We start from the raw sequence: 19,046 nt of genomic DNA, 5'->3' as shown, positions 1-19,046 counted from the left end.
CACACACACACATGCATACAGAATATCATACATACATATATTCATACAAGTATGTAGTAACACCACTGTAAATGGGACACAATATTTCTCACTAATTTTACAGCAGACATAATGTCAACAAATACTTTTATCAAATATGTATGTGCAAATCGAACACAACTGCACAAACATGGTCCTCTAAACAGATTCTAAGCCCAGAAAAGTGGAATATTGTTACATTTTTGCAGATAAACATTTAAATCGTCATGTGTTTAGATGAAGAAATCCTGTGTGCTAACTTTAGACCCTCCCATGAAGTGAAAAACTGTACTGAAAAAAACATGCTTATGGTACCCAAACTTAACCTCACAAACACGCTCACACACACGGCATGCAGCCAGACTCCAGAAATCTACTTACCTACAACTTCACAACTTCATCTGTTCGTTCCGTGACCATTCTTTATATGCATACAGAGATATCTAAAAAACATATACAACACATGCAATGCTATGCTACTCTATTCCACGTTACTTTCTTTCGTTAAACGTCAGTTAAATCCAGTTTCAACCTCCACCCTAAGCAACAATGAGAGCGAGAGCGAGAGAAAGAGAGAGAGAGAGAGAGTGGTAAATGCTAGTGAACGCTCCAGAAACGAACGCTCAGTGAAAAGACCACTGCCACTTTTCTGCATACTCTTCCACCCCCCACCCTCCTCTGCTCCGCTTCGCTCTCCTGCCCTCCCCTCTCAGAGACTCAGTCCTGTAGCAGAGCAGAAGCCATCTGGTACAGTCCAAAGTCCACTGCAACTCCAGCGTGTGTGCGTGTGTGAAACAGAGGAAGAAATAAAAGTTACTGTTTGCACTGTATTGAGTTTGCATCCCCATAGTGTGTGGAGTTATGCGAGTATATGTCTGATATGTCTGTTTTTTTGAGAAAGGACTAATGGCAGTCCTGGCTTACTTGGTGCTGTAGTCGAGAAAAGAAATTGGGGAAGAAGAAAAAATAAAACCCGTTTTAACAACTTAGTACTATATACAGTATGAGTTAAGTTTAGTCGTACAGCACAGATTTAATTTAATGTGCATGGGGCATGATAATTCTGCATTTATTTGTTAATCTTCTTACGTTACATACGCACATATAACATGTTAATCTTCATTTTAGGTACGACTGACAGTCATAAAAGTATAAAAATAGCATCAAACTCACCATTCAAGCACAGCATAACATCTGAAAAAAGGGAAAATCTGAGCTTTATTCAAATGAGCTTTATTTCAGAAAGAGTTTATTGGTTTATTCCACAAAGATAGATCATATACAGTATAAATCAGTATACAGTATATAATATATTATATACTTCAAAAGATCATAATCATGTTCTGACCATGCTCTGATTGAAAGGATTAGATTAAACTTTCATTTAAAACTCACAAAATGTGAAAAATCATTTGAATCTGATTTGAGACTGAAATATTTCAACTTGCATATATCCACAAGGAACATAGCGCCAATAAAGAGAACTTACCAACAGAATATTGAACATTTTGGTCCATGCAGGTCACAAATGTCTCTGTGTTACACTTTTTGCTATATGTATGTGGCAAATGTGTCAAAATGCTCGCTTGTTTTTTTTTGCTCTTATCAAAGAATTTCCCTTTTCAATACAGATTTCAATCATTATTTTAAAGACTCCAAACTTTTTGTGAGAACACTGATAACAGTCAAACCTAAGAACCTGCATATGAGTAAGTGAGAGATTTCATACTCACCCCAATCAATCAGGGACCATCTTTGTCTTCAAATAGCATTATCATCTTCCATCACATCCTCTCAGATCCAAATTATAATAGCTATGCCTAAAGAAGAAAAATAGTCAGTAGTCTGTGTTGCTAAACTTCTAAATTAGTAAGAAGCAGTTAAATGTTGGACACACATGGCTGAATCTTCAACAACTTCTTTTTTCTCCCCCCCTCAAAAAAAAAAAAAAGAAAAGTCCAGAATATGTGGAAACTCCTTGAATGCAGTGGAAAATGCATCAAAAGAGGTACCTCCTGAAACTGGTTTAGCTAATGAATGTCCAGATTGCTCAATACTTTAATTTATGCAAATTGTAGCTACTTTTAAGCAGCAAAATCATGAGATAGTTTTGATCTGTTCAACATTTTTGGTCACTACATAATTCCCACTCTTCATTAAAGTTTTCATGAATATATTATTTTTCTAAAATGTGATCAAAATGTAGAGTTAGTCAGTAGCTATGTTTCTAGCCACCTATTTTGGAATATCGCATAAAAAATAAATAAATGCCGGATGGAAACATTTTTATTCTAAAAATGGGCATAAAAAACACACAACTGAGTAGGATAAACTTTTTATCCGATTAAAAAAAATGTGCATAAACTATGATGGGAAAACATTTACCGAATAAATTCCACCTTGCGCATCAAAAAAGTCATGTGACTTTGCACGATTGGATGGGATAGCTTGACTAACCAGCAGACCGATCTCGTTGCACAATATCTGAAATGTTGTTTTGGTCGTTCTGAAATGCCTGAGCAAAGTCTGTCATCAAAGTAGCCAATTTCTGTATAACGGTCTTAAACGACTGCGTTCCCAAACAGTAGGCATCCACCTCTGAAAGCATTAACCGCATTTGTGTTCAGTCTGCTCGCTCTGAGGTGCAAGTAATTCATCATATATTAAAATTAATATATTAAGTGGCTTGTCCAATTTTTCTTAGTTAGAGCCAGTTTATCAGGAAGTGAGTGGCTTCTCGAACTTTTCTTAGTTAGAGGCAGTTTATCAGGAAGTGATGATTTTGTTCTCTTTGACACACTGGATGGAAATGGTGCTCTATTCACAAATGTTTTATGCGATTGTTACGGAACTCCAAGGAGGAAGATAGGATCAGGCGAGATTATCCAAAATAACAGTCTTTAATGACAGATCACTCAATACGTGTAACAAAGACAATAACTGGCAACTGAAATGGGGAAAACTCAAGACTAATGGGATAATTAATTAAACAACAGGTGGCGATGATGAACTTAACAAGACAGGCAAAACTAGGTCAACAACAGAAACTTAAACACAGACTTGTAACAGCGATATTCCAGTTTTGTGGAATAAGTTCAATTTGATTATTTGGATGGAAACATAGCTAGTAGTGTGCCTAAAATTTTAATTGATACTGCAGATTACTAAACTGCACCTGCACTAGTGTCAGGACAAAGCATCATAACACATAAAGCAATGTAAGTGTGTTGCATATGGAGAATGAATGAGGACATCCTGAACTGTGTGTGTGTGTGTGTGTGTGTGTGTGGTTGAGGGCAATCTGAATGTTCTCTGTTGTCTGTCCTAGAAATCCCTCAATCTAATATATCCCACAGCACTGACACCAAGAGCCGATCTGTCTGCACATAATCTCCTCTTTTTTTCCTGACCCACATTTAAACATTTACATACTGTGTGAGTCTATATATACACATATATAGCATACAAGCTAACTAAATGACAGCATATAAGGCACATAACATCCCACAGTCAAACACAGCAAACATGGTCACACCCAGAGCTTATGTCAAGACCATCTCTGAACACAGTGCTGCCATTCACAGTTCTTTTGATCTGATAGGGTCTTTCATCGGGGCTGAATGGATCATGTTTGCTGTATGCATAAAGCATCAGAATCCAGCACACAATAGAAATATTACAGCAATCTAGGATCTAAGAATTCATGCATCCCAAGACTGGCCCGCACTTCTGTATTTATAGACATATACGAAGCCATCATAGCTTTCACACATGAATGTATAGGAGCCATGGCTCAGTGAGCCTCATTCAGAGAGGCACAGCTATCCCCAGAGGCAGGCCGCCCTTAAAAACCTTGTATGCGTGTATGTGTGGCAGAAAGAAAACTACAGAGTGCTATCTGGAAATAGCTCCAGTAATCCAGCGAGCAGACAGAACATTCTGTCTGTGTTTTATGCTATGCTCTGCTGGCTTTGCTGATTCATAGCAATGAGCCGAGTACTGAGGACAGCTGGGATGACACTCTATGGGTAATGCTAAAATATGGTCGGCCAGTCAAGCGGAGTCCAATGTGATGATTTGGGTATATATAGATGATATATGGGTATGTATTATGTACATATGAACAGAATACACATTGATGCTCAAACGTTTGGGGTCAGTAAGTTTAGTTCAAGTCTCTTAAGTTCAGCAAGGCTCCATTTACATGATTCAAATACAGTAAAAACAGTAATATTGTATTATTACAATTTAAAATAACTGTTTTCTATTTATTTTACAAAGTAATTTATTCCTGTAATTTTTAAACAGCCATTACTCCAGTCTTCAGTGTCACATGATCCTTAAAATCATTCTATTACGCAGATTCGGAGCTCAAGTAACAAATGATATTAGTAATGTTGAAAACAGTTGGAAAGCATAATACATTTCTATTCAGGATTCTTTCAAAATAAAAGCACTATTTTTGAACAGCACTTATTTTGTAACATTATGAATGCTTTTAATCTCACTTTCGATAAAATGAACGCATCCTTGCTGAATAAAAGTACTAATTTCTTTAAAAATAAAAATCTAACAAAATATTAACATTAAAATTTCAATATTATATTGATTCAGAAATAATAAACATAATATTGTATCGCCATGTCCATGTTGATTCCCACCCTCAGACGGCAGAGCCGTTTAATTTTCTCATAAATAACGAGGGAATATGAGGTTCGTACAAGTATAGTGAAGGAAAAATAAATTCTGTCACTCTGGAAAGCACTTGCTTGCTGATGTTTGCAGCCAGACAAGGTCGGATAGATCCAGGTCAGTAAGATCCTGACTTGAGGATAGTCTCCCTGCAACGTAAACCGCAGCCCACGCACAATGTTCCAGCTCACTAAAATGTCACTTTAATTTAAATTACAGATACTTTCGATTCTTTCCCCAAAAAACATTTCTTCAGTTGCTGAATTGTTCAGGTTTCATTTTCAGACAACACAGGAAAAAGAAGATTAGTGTCAATAATATTTTCAGAGAGATTGCTATCCGTTCTTGCTATTTCTCTAGTTCTTTGTCAGGGTTTGTACTTGCGAATAAGAGACACACACAGTAGGGAACACCTCTTAGACCCCAATGGGCACCCGACTGATACCTAAGGTCAAAGGTCATGAGAAACATACAGAACAAAAGAGCTCTTGTGCGCAGTGTGAGAGAAGCGAGTGCACTGAGTGTGTAAGTCTGTGTGTGTGGTACTAGAGATGGAGGATTGACAGAGTTTGTGCACAGAGACATGGACTTAGACATGTTCCCTTCAGAAGAACAGCTGAACTAATGAAAGGTGGCAAAGAAGGACTAAGGTAAGAAACTATTTTCTGAAGGTAACACTATCCTGCCTCCCTAAGGCCATTGACCTACAAAGAAATCACCATTTAATCATTTTCAACCCAAAAAGTGGCTGATGGAAAAAATGCGTGCGCTATATGAATAGAGATGGTCCTAGAAATTGGTCATTTCTGATTAAACATCAGGACTGACAAATTGGTCTGAATGACCAATCACTTCATTAGCAAATTAATCTGAAGTTGAATTTATTTACTATTTACTATAGCTACTGAATTAATTATTAGCTAATCATTTAGAATTTTAATGATTTTAAAAAATCATTTAAATTCAGATCAGTTCACTAATTAATCATTCGAGCTTATCTGTGAATCAGTTCAAAATTATTTTTTAAATTGATTTAAAGTCAAATCGATATATGAATTATTTAGACTGATTTGTGAATTATTTAAAAATCATTTAAAATCATTCAAAAGATCAACTTTTTTATTCGTTCAAACATCAGACATCACAGTTGACTTGCAAGCAAACTTCACAGTAACATTTTACGATAAGGTTCATTAGCTAATGTTAATTAATGCATTAATAATAACTAACAATAAGCAATACATTTGTTACAGTATTTATTAATCTTTGATAATGTTATTTAATAAAAGTACAGCTATTCATTGTTCATTTTAGCTCAGGTCCATTAATTAATATTAGTCAGATAAAACTTTGGATTTTAATATTTTATTAGTAAATGTTGAAATTAATATAAACCGAGATTAATAAATGCTTTACAAGTATTTTTCATTTTAGTTCATGTTAACTAATGTAGTTAAGTTACTAATGTTAACAAATGGAACCTTATTGTAAAGTGTTACCAGCTTTACAATACACAGCAGCAGTTTTAGCCAATTTAATCATTCAGAGCCAATAAAACCAGAAAAATGCATATTCATAATAAAAATTCTATCAGATTTTAATAATCACCATAACTTTTTTGTGTCTGGAAAACACATTTAAAATTCCGGAGATTTCCATATTTTGGAGAAACCCTGTGCAGCAGAACAAAGCAGACAGTGTAGGTGTGCTGAACATGAAACCTAGACATAAAGTATAATGACCAGAACAACAAAAAATGCACAGCCAAAGCATTTTCCTTCCAATCTTATTATTACTACCACATACACATTCATACAGCCTGAGAACGGAGGCGTACTCTACAGCACTCTCAGTGCGGCATGTTGACCCTGAGATGTCTCGAGGCAGCGGGGCCACTTGAGCAACTGAGAGAAGTTCACCTTTGATTGCCTAAGCTACCCATAAACACAGGCAACTGTCACTGTTTCATTCACCCAGTGTTACCTGATGCGCTTGTATTGTTGAGATTTGCGTTAAGTACCTAACAGAAAGGAATTAAGTACGTCAGCCCCCTGCACCACCCCATCACCTTCCCCAACTCTTATATAGCTAACCATAAGTCCTTTTGTCCTACAGCTGACCTGTATTACAGAACAACTCAACTTCCTGGTGATAAAAACAAGAGTACATATACTATAAGCTATCAATTAGATGGTCCAGAACATCTGAAATATACATAAACGCACATGAACATTGACTAAAACAAGTTCTAGTAAATATCAATTTTATTAATACCTCTTAGTAGCAGAATTTTTCTACATTTTTCTAGCGTTATCAATCATCTTAGATTTGTTTTAATGAGCTTGACTCAATGCATGGAATTATAGAATTAAGATGGGGGTATTTTGTAGCATGCTAACTAATAAAAGATCATCACTGGGCTAAACTTCCATCTGTGCCACTCCTTTTTTAAAAAGTGTATTAATTAGAAAGTGTTTTAAGCACTGGAAAGGTGCTATTTCAAATAAACTTCACCGCAAACTGATGTTACTAGAGACTTGTAACATATGAATATAATCTTATTTTAAGCATAATTATTTATGTAATATATTTAAAAAATATTATGGAGTGCAAAAATAACTTGCAGGAGAAAACATCTGACTGGTGCATTCAGGCAACACAGAAACTGGAGTCACAGCATGCCATCTAGTGGCTATTAGGAGTATTTCAGGCATCTGCTGTTGTAATGGAATAGTTTATAAATTAAAAAGTATCGCGAAAATGTCTTCCATTCTTTAAAACCCTTTAATTTATGTATTTATTTAATTTTATTCTATATAATTTAAATAAAAAATATTTAAAGAATTTTCACGCAGCTTGTTCGACACAACCTCGTGTGTCAGGGAACGACAAGAAAGCACCCACAAAAGTATAATAAAAGTAACGTTAGTCCATAAGACCCCTGTGTATATAATGGCAAGATATTTAATTTTGGGTGAACTATACCTTTCAAAGACCCTTGAAGCACATTAGTCCAAATTTTGAGAAATCTCACTGACCTCCAACAACCCGCTGGACGTTTTTTTTAAATAATAAGGCAATATCTTAGTTAAAGTGCAAAAGTATGATTCATAGATAAAGTAGCATAGTTCAGCTCAGCCTCAGTGAAAATGACAAGGTGTGTACATATATAATGAGTGACGTTAGCAAGCAATATATCTCAACGCATTTCATATTCAAAACAGCATGCTTTCTTTATTCTGAAGCGGAACTGATATTACTGATTACATTATGCAAGTTTTGTGCTTATCTTTCTGAAGACTTGACACAACAGCACCATTCAATGGGTTTATTATATTTATATTGTAGCACATTATGTGAAAAGAAGGATTTACCTGTTTGATGGTAGAAATTAATATTCGGATACTGTCCGTCAGTCAGTCGATTTAAAAGTCCACTTTCTTGTTGTGTTAGGGTTTCTTTGACAAATTTTACATTCCAAGCGTTACTGATTGCAGAGGCTAACATTGCGATTACTTCACGAACGCGCGCGCGCACACAAACCTATCACGTTCCGCGAGATTAGTTTTTTCTCTGAACGTCAAAAAAAACATTATGGAACAAAAATATGAAAAATGTAAACAAATGTGTACACGCCATTATTATTATAAAGAAAAAAGCACGCATTAATTTGGAGGGAGAGCACATCTTTTACGCAAAAAACTGATGTGTGACTGAAAACAACCTCATACTAGGCCCTATATGTTGGATTGTTGATAACGATTATTTAAAAAATATGAAATCATTTATTTTAGAAATCATATAAGCTTTAGATTCAAAATCACTATGCTTGCAAAGGGTCCTACTCACACTTAAGAGCAAGCACCCTTTAAATTCAATCTGTATAGAGACCCTTAGTCATTTGTATTTAGGAATGTTATTGCAGTGATAATATTGCAGTAAAATGTAAAGTGTAACACAAAGACAGAACTCTTCAATGCAGGATGACAAAAGATTTATTTGCAAACATGCTTTACGAACATTGCGCATTAAAACAAGTCAATTAACAAAAATCAACAATCATACTTAAAAAGGTAGCTTCGTGGCGCAATGCCACATATGATTTTGGAATATCTACTCAAATTTTTGAGCACTGAACTATAATGTATGTTTTGTGCAGTCATTTCATGTTCACTATGGAGGTGTTACATTTGCATTTTCTTCTTGGGCATGCAAGGATAATTTTCAAGCTGCTAAAATGCCCCCAAGGTAAAACTTGAATAACTTTAAATATATTAGATGACCTGAATGAAAGCATAAAGTTGTATATACACTAAACATGACTCATTTCAGGGAGGACCAAACAACAATTAAAATAACAACAGCTAAAATAGCAATCTGTAATACACTGGTTTTATATTTCTTGCTATTTTGTATTTAGATTTTGTATATTTATTGATTTCCCCAGTCACTGATCAGAAGGGTATATAAAACATCTCATGATCCCCAAGAGCATCAGGACAAACACAAACCCTCATCATGGCCAAAATGGTCATTTTTGGTCAGAATATGCTTAAAGTATACGCATTAAAAATGATTCATTCTGCCTCTGAAAAAAACAAAAAAAATCAATCAAGCACTTTGGCTCATATTCCACCCCCCTTCCGTTTCAAACGATCAGAAGAAGTTGCACACATAGCATGCTTCTGAAAACATACAGTGACAATATTACCTCTCAGTGAATCAAACAGTTATGAATCAGCTTTTGTCAAGCTGTACTCAGTCAACCCTCTGTGGTAATACACACTGATACACATGATGCTTGTGTGTTGCCATATTTGGAAGAACAAGGATCTATTCACGGTAGACATGTTGTAATAGCAGACGAGGATGATTTAATAAGGTAATTATTTTTTATGGTAGAACAGAATTTTATCTTCTAGCACATGAACAAACACTCAACCACACCCACACACACTTACACTAGCTCGTCTAATTATAAATCTCCACATAAAGTCATATGTGCTGTCTCGTTTAAATTCATGAATAGGAAGCATTTAGAAGGCTGTTACTGTTGAGCTTGAAAATGCCAAATTAATGAAGACAGATTTGTCTGTGACTCTCTTTAATCTGAAACGTTTGAAAGGGATAGTACACCCAAACCGAAAATTGTGTCATAATTTGCTCACACCAATGTTGGTCCAAACCATGGAACCATGGAACGCAAAAAAAAAAAGAAAAATAGGAGAAAGCAATTATAGTGAATAGTGACTTGATGCACAAGCACTATAAAAGTGTCATAAAATAGGCTTATGTATTATTTCAACATGATGGTTTTGTGTATTCCTTCTCTTTGAGTGGGCTGTTAACTATGAATGCAGCTGGATCATTAAGTTGAGGTCATTTCTATGAACTTTTATGATTTATTGAAACTATCTCAAAATAAAAAAAAGTATAGTAGTCATACGCAGGCACACAAGTTCTCATTTGCTTTCAGTATATTGAAAAGTGTGGCCTGAATATATACAAAATAGATTTATACCACGGCTAAGGATACATAGCCTTGTCACACACAACTTAACATGGCAAAACCAGCAAGAGAAAAATGTATAAAAAAAATGCACACACACGAAAAGCTAAATCTGACTATTGATCTGGTGTATCTGTTGCTTTACTTTTACTTATTAATTCATATTGTCTGCTTTTTCTATGTTTGAAATGCAATAAACAAGTTTGGAAAGACATTTTGGGTAAAACTACCCCTTTCATCTCCTGACAGGAACCATTTAGGCAAGAGATCAACTCATAAGCTCATTAAAAAAAGTAAAAACATAACATCTACATTTATATTTAAGTAAATGCACTACATGAGCACAGATTGAAAACTATAGCAAAAAATCCCATATACCTCTTTTGCTTGTGCAGTGCATTGCACATCTCATTATGCATGCCTCCTCCTTATCATCATTAAATGTCAAACAATAGGTGGGCTAAAATAGCTATGAAGTTCAGGGAACACAGATGGCATATAACAGTAATCGTAACAGATATGCTTATGTAAGTGTTCGGAGTGGAGAGAAACACTGCATTATATAGTGATTTATATCATCATTTGCTATGGCTTGATTTCTCTATTCCAATAACAGGAAATAACTAACAAAAAAACAAACCTGAAGCACCAACATATTCTCTTTACAACTATCTTATGAATACATAAATAAATGCAATTATATTTTTTCCATTTAAAGGTGAAACACATCAAATGGATTTTACTATGTTACTTAGTATATACAGACACATTATGCATTAATGTACAATTCTTTACATTGTTGAAGCATTCTTTCCTGTTTGGTTCGATTTTTCAAGTGCTCAGAAATTAAAGCTCACCACTCAGCGTAACAGCTGCACATAACATTATTTAAGCTGCTGCTTAAAAAGTTGAAACCATTTGTGGCACGTCCTTACTGGGTTTATCATCTCCCTCTTTTAAAATCGACCCTACATGCGAAAAGCGTGACTACATCTTTAAATACTGTCTCCAAGTAAACCCTAACTAACAGTCCTCCCAAAGTGTTTAACAGCAGCAGCATGACAGCAAGGCACAGGATGAATGTGCTGTCCACCAAATCCATTTCTAAACTACTTTAAAGCTGCTTGGTCTCAGTCTATCTGATTGCCAGATTATATTCTTGTGCTTTCAGGAGGTTGGTGAGCGGGCTTGTAGCAGGTGTAATTGGGAAATCTTGATGCAATAGGTTGTGCATGTCTATTTGATTCACAGTGTAATAGGGAGAATCTCATTCCCCTACAGAGTCTAGGAAAATGGAGTTTACAAAGGGTTCAGAGACCCAGCTCGAATCCAGCGGCATCCATTTTGGAAGTGTTGGATGATGACTCGTCAACTTTGCGCACTATTTCCTCCTTACTGAGGCAGGAAACCTGAGTTTATCGCTGTGCATGTGTGTATTTGAAGCGCTCAGATTTTTAGTTTCGCCAGGGCTACAGTTGGATGCAAGGGTTCTGCTGCAGTCTATAGGCCTGAAATGGTGTTTGAGCACGCTATGGAAATCTATCGCAAATATTACTGCTCTTATGCTTTATATATTAAGACAGGGTCAATGAGGTGTATTGCAGCAATGCAAGAACGTGGCTATGGAAGCATGAGCCGTTTATAGTGCTATAATGCAGATCTGTGATAGTGTGACTGTAAGCACGTCTCTGTTGCCTTTGGAGGAAGAGCAGTGAGGGTAAATGTTGCAGAGCCTCTCAGTCCTGCAGCAGTGTTTCTCTCCAGTTAAAGCTGTGATTGGGCCCATGGGTGAGGGGTAGGATGGGTGGATCCACAAGCTGCCAAACGCCTGTCTCACCCATCTCCTCACAAGCACAAAAGCCTAAGTAAGGTATCTGTGAGAGAGAAAGGAAAAAATTGAAGGAAAGAGAATATCTACAGTAATTTGTATACATCAAACATCAAATATGACACAACGTTCCAAAATAAATACATGAAAATACACATGATCACTCAGAAAACATTCTAATATGCTGATTTGCTGCTCAAGAAAAATGTCTTATCAATGTTGAAAAAGTGTGTGCTACTTGATATTTTGTTAGATTTGTGTTACATTTGACTTTGACAAATAAATTCAAAAGAACAGTACTTATTTGAAATAGACATCTTTTGTAACAATGTAAAAGTTTTTTGAATGATTATTTACACATTTCATTTCTGTATAAATTAAATATCAGTTGTAATTTACATGCATACCTTTTTATAAGAATGTACCGTATATATGTACAGTATGTATATAGAGATTACATTAGTCAATTTTCACATCCCAAACATATTTATGAAAAAAAAGAGAAAAAAAAATATTTGGAAAAGATGCACAAGAGATCTGACCTTTCTGACCACTTGCACAAAGTCTTTAGAGTTCTGTGGGGTCAGTCCCTGTATCTGCCTCGTACAAGCCTCCAGAGAGGAAGCATGGGCCACAATCAGCACTGTATTTCCTGTTGGACACCACATGGAAAGATGGTAAACATAAAATGTCTGAAAGCATAAACTTTTGAATCAGTATTGATTTAGACCAAATAAATAAAAAATCAATTGTACCAGCACTCATGACCTACCCAGATTATTGCACTCTGACAGTATTTCACGCGTCACTTGGAAGCTGCGACTGATGTATGTTTCATAGGACTCAGACACGGCCAGTTTACTGACAGGAATATGAGGTCTAGAGGGGAACAAGATTACTTAATAATAATTAATCATTCGTTTCACTGCAAGAAGATATTTGTGAAATCAAAAGGAACCATAAACAAAAAAATAAACAACAAACAATGCTATGATAAAAAAAAACAGCTAAAAAGTGTATCAAAAAGTATGTACAGTTCATCATTGAATGCCTAATAAAATACCTGTATGTTGTATCCACACTAAGGTTTGCAGCCGCTAGGTCTGCAGGAGGAATCCAGGCAGGTAATGAGGTTCCCGACACCCATTTAGTCCACTCAAACAAACCCGGCTCAACTCTGATCTTAGTCTTCCCGTCCTTTTGAAGACCTGAGACATACAATCCATAACAGAGAAAGAAACACATGGGAAGAAATTGATTTAGGGGTGTAAATGGGCATGGCTAATGCAGTAAAAACTGACTTGTGAATGAACAGAAGAAAGATGAAAGAGCAGAGGAGGTGCTGTTTTACCTTTGAGGATATTATGAGCTGTTTGCACGCAGCGCAGAGATGGAGAACAGTATACAAAGTCTACCACTGTATGACTTTCCAGGAGAGCCTCCCCTGTAAAACGAATTACAGTATACACATGCTAGTGCCAATAGCAAAGCAGAAATGACACACTTCATATTAAATGTAATTAATATGTAAAACCATGAGGAATTAATGTGATCTTGCTGTCAAAGGGATAGTTCTCCCAAAAATGAACCTTTAGTCATCTTTTACTCACCCTCAAATTGTTGCAAACCTGTATGAAATGCTTTCAAGCTGTTGAACACAAGTGAAGATATTCTGAAGAATGCGGCTAACCAAACAGTTGAAGGTAGCCATTGACTTTTATAGAATGGGGAAAAAAATACTAGTGAAGTCAATGGTTACCAACATTCTTCAAAATATTGTCTTTTGTGTCAAATGATGACAGAATTTTAATTTTTAGGTGAACTATCCCTTTAATGTGGATTTAACGGTGGTGAGGGACTGACCGACTAGACGAGCCTGTGTGGATCCGAACACAGTGATAGAACAGTCCTTATCATAGTCCCTGTACCCCCCACTCCTCGCTGGGAGACTCGTTGGCATATTGAGGTTTGACCGCACATACCGACCTGTTAAAGACAGAGCAAATATACACAAATGAACACACATCAGGAAATTAAACCAACACAGTTCTCACACATTTGGGCCAATAAATTCATTAGTTGATTTACTGGATACAGTTACTTCATTTTTGGATTTATAGCTGATGAAATATTTTAGAGCTTAATATAACAGTTAAGTTTTGAAACTTGCTGATAAATCCAGATTTGTCCCGGTCATGGGAACAACTACAAAGAGGTTAAAGAACTGATTTGGAAAGTTGAGCTCAGACCTTTGGCATCAAAGCACTGATTGATCCAGTGTTTCCCAAACACTACATCCATTCTCTCACCATGGCGACACACAAACAACGTTCTCTTAGGCAAATGAGACTGATTGGGTCGTAGGATCTAAAACAAATCATAAATATTTGGGAAAAAACAATTATCCATAAAAAGCTTTTACATTCTGTCACACCAACACAAGATTCCCACTCTACAGTTTTACCTGCATAGGTTGACATAAAACGCTCAGACTGGGGGGATCCAATGGCATGGGGTCATCAAGGAGACGACCATCCAAGTGTGGGTCAAGAAAAATCCCACCCATTGCACCCCTGATATTGGTTGGGGGGGTTCCATTAAGGAAAGAGAAAGACCTAAAATAAGAGGTAAAGAGATGAGGAGATTTAAATATATGTTACTTACTGCTTTTAGTTCTAACATACTGTCACCACAGACCCGTAAGAGACTCCACACTACCATTCAAAATAAAAACAGTAATAGTGTGATGAATGATTATAATTTAAAATAACTGTTTTCTATTTTAATCTAAATTACTGAGCAGCCATTCAGCAGCCATTACTCCAGTCTTCAGTGTCACATAGTCCTTCAGATAGCAATTTAATAAGCTGATTTGGTGTTTCACAAACATTTCTTGTTATTTCAATATTAAAAACTGCCATACTATGTAATATTTTTGTGGAAAGCATGATACATTATTCAGGATTTTTTGGTAAACAGAAATGTAAAAATAACAGTTTATTTAAAATATAAATCTTTTGTAACCTTACAAATGTCTCTATTGTCACTTTTGATCAATTTAATGCATCCTGAATAAAAGGATTAATTTCTTTAAAAATAGCAGCTTTAGTCACTTCATGACCCATCTTACCCATGATAGACCCAAGTGTCACACTCGTCTGCCCTGTTGACGTAGTTTTCTGGCAGTAGCCCAGATAACCCTGTGCTCATCGAGGTCCCGTAGACCCAACCCTCACTTGCAGTGGCCTGTTCTATAGACGACATGAAGATGAAGTCACCGGGAACCAGCTCCAGTTCATCATCATTCTGAGGCACATAAGGGTACATCACCCGCAGGGTCTTAAAACAGAGAGACACAGTTAATAAGCCACCAAAGCCAAAAAGTCAGTATATGATATGAAAACTTATTAGTAATCTTTCAGTATTATTGAAAAGGGCATTTTAATTAAATACATTCAGTGATCCATAGTAGGTCTTTTACTTAGACTTATTTTATTTAGACTTAAGATAGCAAATATTTGGCATCAGCAATGGTAAATTCTATACTAAATTATGATAAATGATATGAGAATAATTACTTAAAACATTATAATATTTAGGATGTTGAAGAATCGATTGATGACAACAATTTGACTACCTCATGGTTGGCAAATCGGATGTCCCGTGACAAGAGTACAGCCTGCCAATCACAGCCTTGGGTTATGTCTACACCTTTGGCAAGTTTTTCTAATGACGCAAGATGATTGGATTGGAAGTGGTAGGCCAGAGTTACATGAAGCTGCTTCTTATGGGGCTCCACATGAACATCTGGATAGAGAGAGAAAAAAATTATTTAATTTTACATTTAAAGAGCCATTTTGCCAATACAAATGCCGGTAGAGCACACTAAAATTGAATTGAAAGAGGTAGGAAGGCAGCTCCAAAGACAGACAATTAAGACTATTGCTCCACTGTGTCATCATCAGGTATAGACAGGCATGCCAATAACAAACACACACACAAACACACCTGATTTGGAAGCTGCATCAGTGGCAAAGTCTGCTGCAAAGCTCTTGATCACCTCAGCCACCTTCTCTTCCACAAAGAGGCCGATGAAATTTGAGGATGAGTAGAATTCTAGGGGGAGTGGGGAGGGGAAGCGACCTCTCCACTGACCCACCACTGCCTGCAGAGCTTCACAGAGGGCATCTACCTTACTATCTGCACACTACAGTGACAGAGAGAGAGATACAGTCTTATAGAGAGACAGTCCTATATACACAAAAATTCATAAACATTTCAAAAACTTTTTTAAAAAGATTCCTGAAAAAAGTAGCACGATTTCCACGAAAACATAACGCAGAACAACTGTTTTTTAACACTGTTGATAATAAGAAATGTTTCTTGAACACCAAATCAGCATATCACACGGATTTCTAAAGGGTCATGTGACACCAAATACTGCTATAAATACAGCTTTGCCATCACAGAAATACATTTTAAAACATGTTAAAATAGAAAACAATATTTTAAATTGTGAAAATATTCCACAGCCTTACTATTTATATTTATTAACTTTTTATAGTTTCTAAGGGTACGGTGGCCCAGTAGTGCACAACACAACAAAATCACCAAAACACAATACATAAGACTAATTTCACTGTGTTGCGGCTTGTGTCCGTTGTGTTGTGCTAATTTCTTTGTGTTGCAACTTGTTCCCGCTGTGTTGTGGCTTGTTTCCGTTGTTTCCATTTTATTGTGGCTTGTTTCCATTGTTTCTGTTGTGTTGCGGCTTGTTTCCGTTGTCTGTTGTGTTGCGGTTTGTTTCTGTTGTGTTGTGGTTTGTTTCCATTGTTTCCATTGTGTTGTGGCTTGTTTCCATTGTGTTGTGACTTGTTTCCGTTGTTTCCGTTGTGTTGTGGCTTGTTTCCGTTGTTTCTGTTGTGTTGTGGCTTGTTTCCATTGTTTCCATTGTGTTGTGGCTTGTTTCCATTGTGTTGTGACTTGTTTCCGTTGTTTCCGTTGTGTTGTGGCTTGTTTCCATTGTTTCCGTTGTGTTATGGCTTGTTTCCATTGTGTTGCAGCTTGTTTCCATTGTGTTGTGGCTTGTTTCTGTTGTGTTGCGGCTTGTTTCCGTTATGTTGCTGCTTGTTTCCGTTGTGTTGCAATTTGTTTTCCGTTGTGTTGTGGCTTGTTTCCATTGTTTCCGTTGTGTTGCGGTTTGTTTCTGTTGTGTTGCGGTTTGTTTCTGTTGTGGCTTGTTTCCATTGTTTCCGTTGTGTTGCGGTTTGTTTCTGTTGTGTTGTGGCTTGTTTCCATTGTTTCCGTTGTGTTGCGGTTTGTTTCTGTTGTGTTGTGGCTTGTTTCTGTTGTGTTGTGGCTTGTTTCCATTGTTTCCGTTGTGTTGTGGCTTGTTTCTGTTGTGTTGTGGCTTGTTTCTGTTGTGTTGTGGCTTGTGTCCATTGTTTCCGTTGTGTTGCGGTTTGTTTCTGTTGTGTTGCGGTTTGTTTCTGTTGTGTTGTGGCTTGTTTCTGTTGTGTTGTGGCTTGTTTCCATTGTTTCCATTGTGTTGCGGTTTGTTTCTGTTGTGTTGTGGCTTGTTTCTGTTGTGTTGTGGCTTGTTTCCATTGTTTCCGTTGTGTTGCGGTTTGTTTCTGTTGTGTTGTGGCTTGTTTCCATTGTTTCCGTTGTGTTGCGGTTTGTTTCTGTTGTGTTGTGGCTTGTTTCCATTGTTTTTCCGTTGTGTTGTGGTTTGTTTCCATTGTGTTGTGGCTTGTTTCCGTTGTGTAGTGGCTTGTTTCCATTGTTTCTGTTGTGTTGTGGCTTGTTTCCTTTGTTTCTGTTGTGTTGCGGCTTGTTTCCGTTGTGTTGTTGCTTGTTTCCGTTGTGTTGTGGCTTGTTTCTGTTGTGTTGCGGCTTGTTTCCGTTGTGTTGTGGCTTGTTTCCGTTGTTTCTGTTGTGTTGCGGCTTGTTTCCGTTGTTTCTGTTGTGTTGTGGCTTGTTTCCATTGTGTTGTGGGTTGTTTCCGTTGTTTTTGTTGTGTTGTGGCTTGTTTCCATTGTGTTGTGGGTTGTTTCCGTTGTTTTTGTTGTGGGTTGTTTCCGTTGTTTTTGTTGTGTTGTGGCTTGTTTCCATTGTGTTGTGGGTTGTTTCCGTTGTGTTGTGGCTTGTTTCCGTTGTTTTTGTTGTGTTGTGGCTTGTTTCCATTGTGTTGTGGGTTGTTTCCGTTGTGTTGTGGCTTGTTTCCGTTGTTTTTGTTGTGTTGTGGCTTGTTTCCATTGTGTTGTGGGTTGTTTCCGTTGTGTTGTGGCTTGTTTCCATTGTGTTGTGGCTTGTTTCCGTTGTTTTTGTTGTGTTGTGGCTTGTTTCCATTGTGTTGTGGGTTGTTTCCGTTGTGTTGTGGCTTGTTTCCGTTGTTTTTGTTGTGTTGTGGCTTGTTTCCATTGTGTTGTGGATTGTTTCCGTTGTTTTTGTTGTGTTGTGGCTTGTTTCCATTGTGTTGTGGGTTGTTTCCGTTGTGTTGTGGCTTGTTTCCGTTATTTTCATTGTGCTGTGACTTGTTTCTGTTGTTTCCATTGTGTTGTGCTTGTTTCCGTTGTTTCCTTTGTGTTGCGGCTCGTTTCCGTTGTGTTGCAGCTTGTTTCCGTTGTTTCCATTGTGTTGCGGCTTGTTTCCGTTGTTTCCTTTGTGTTGCGGCTCGTTTCCGTTGTTTCTGTTGTGTTGTGGGTTGTTTCCGTTGTGTTGTGGCTTATTTCCATTGTTTCTGTTGTGTTGTGGCTTGTTTCCGTTGTGTTGTGGGTTGTTTCCGTTGTTTTTGTTGTGTTGTGGCTTGTTTCCATTGTGTTGTGGGTTGTTTCCGTTGTTTTTGTTGTGTTGTGGCTTGTTTCTGTTGTGTTGTGGCTTGTTTCTGTTGTGTTGTGGCTTGTTTCCATTGTTTCCGTTGTGTTGCGGTTTGTTTCTGTTGTGTTGTGGCTTGTTTCTGTTGTGTTGTGGCTTGTTTCCATTGTTTCCGTTGTGTTG

At 36.9% G+C, this 19,046-nt stretch overlaps 1 protein-coding gene across 2 annotated transcripts in view; it reads right to left on the bottom strand.

Annotated features, from left to right (window-relative positions):
- Nucleotides 1-8,688: 8,688 nt before the first annotated feature.
- LOC306870113 (ubiquitin-associated and SH3 domain-containing protein B-like) overlaps nt 8,689-19,046 on the bottom strand; it is a 36,153-nt gene continuing 25,795 nt past the window's right edge. The window contains exons 4-14 of one of the 2 annotated variants that reach the window (XM_079417186.1): nt 16,056-16,254; nt 15,685-15,854; nt 15,178-15,386; nt 14,512-14,662; nt 14,297-14,414; nt 13,911-14,033; nt 13,399-13,491; nt 13,111-13,255; nt 12,820-12,926; nt 12,590-12,699; nt 8,689-12,093 (exon numbers count right to left, since the gene is read on the bottom strand). In XM_079417186.1, coding sequence (XP_079273312.1) covers nt 11,956-12,093; nt 12,590-12,699; nt 12,820-12,926; nt 13,111-13,255; nt 13,399-13,491; nt 13,911-14,033; nt 14,297-14,414; nt 14,512-14,662; nt 15,178-15,386; nt 15,685-15,854; nt 16,056-16,254 — 1,563 coding nt within the window. In that variant the 3' untranslated portion in view covers nt 8,689-11,955. The remainder of the gene's footprint in view (nt 12,094-12,589; nt 12,700-12,819; nt 12,927-13,110; nt 13,256-13,398; nt 13,492-13,910; nt 14,034-14,296; nt 14,415-14,511; nt 14,663-15,177; nt 15,387-15,684; nt 15,855-16,055; nt 16,255-19,046) is intronic. The other variant, XM_079417187.1, reaches the window with a different exon arrangement.

Source organism: Barbus barbus (assembly GCF_936440315.1).
Source record: "Barbus barbus genome assembly, chromosome: 5".
NCBI classification, from domain to species: domain Eukaryota; kingdom Metazoa; phylum Chordata; class Actinopteri; order Cypriniformes; family Cyprinidae; genus Barbus; species Barbus barbus.
Note: the sequence above shows the minus strand (reverse complement) of the source record. Positions and strands in the feature narration are given on the sequence as shown.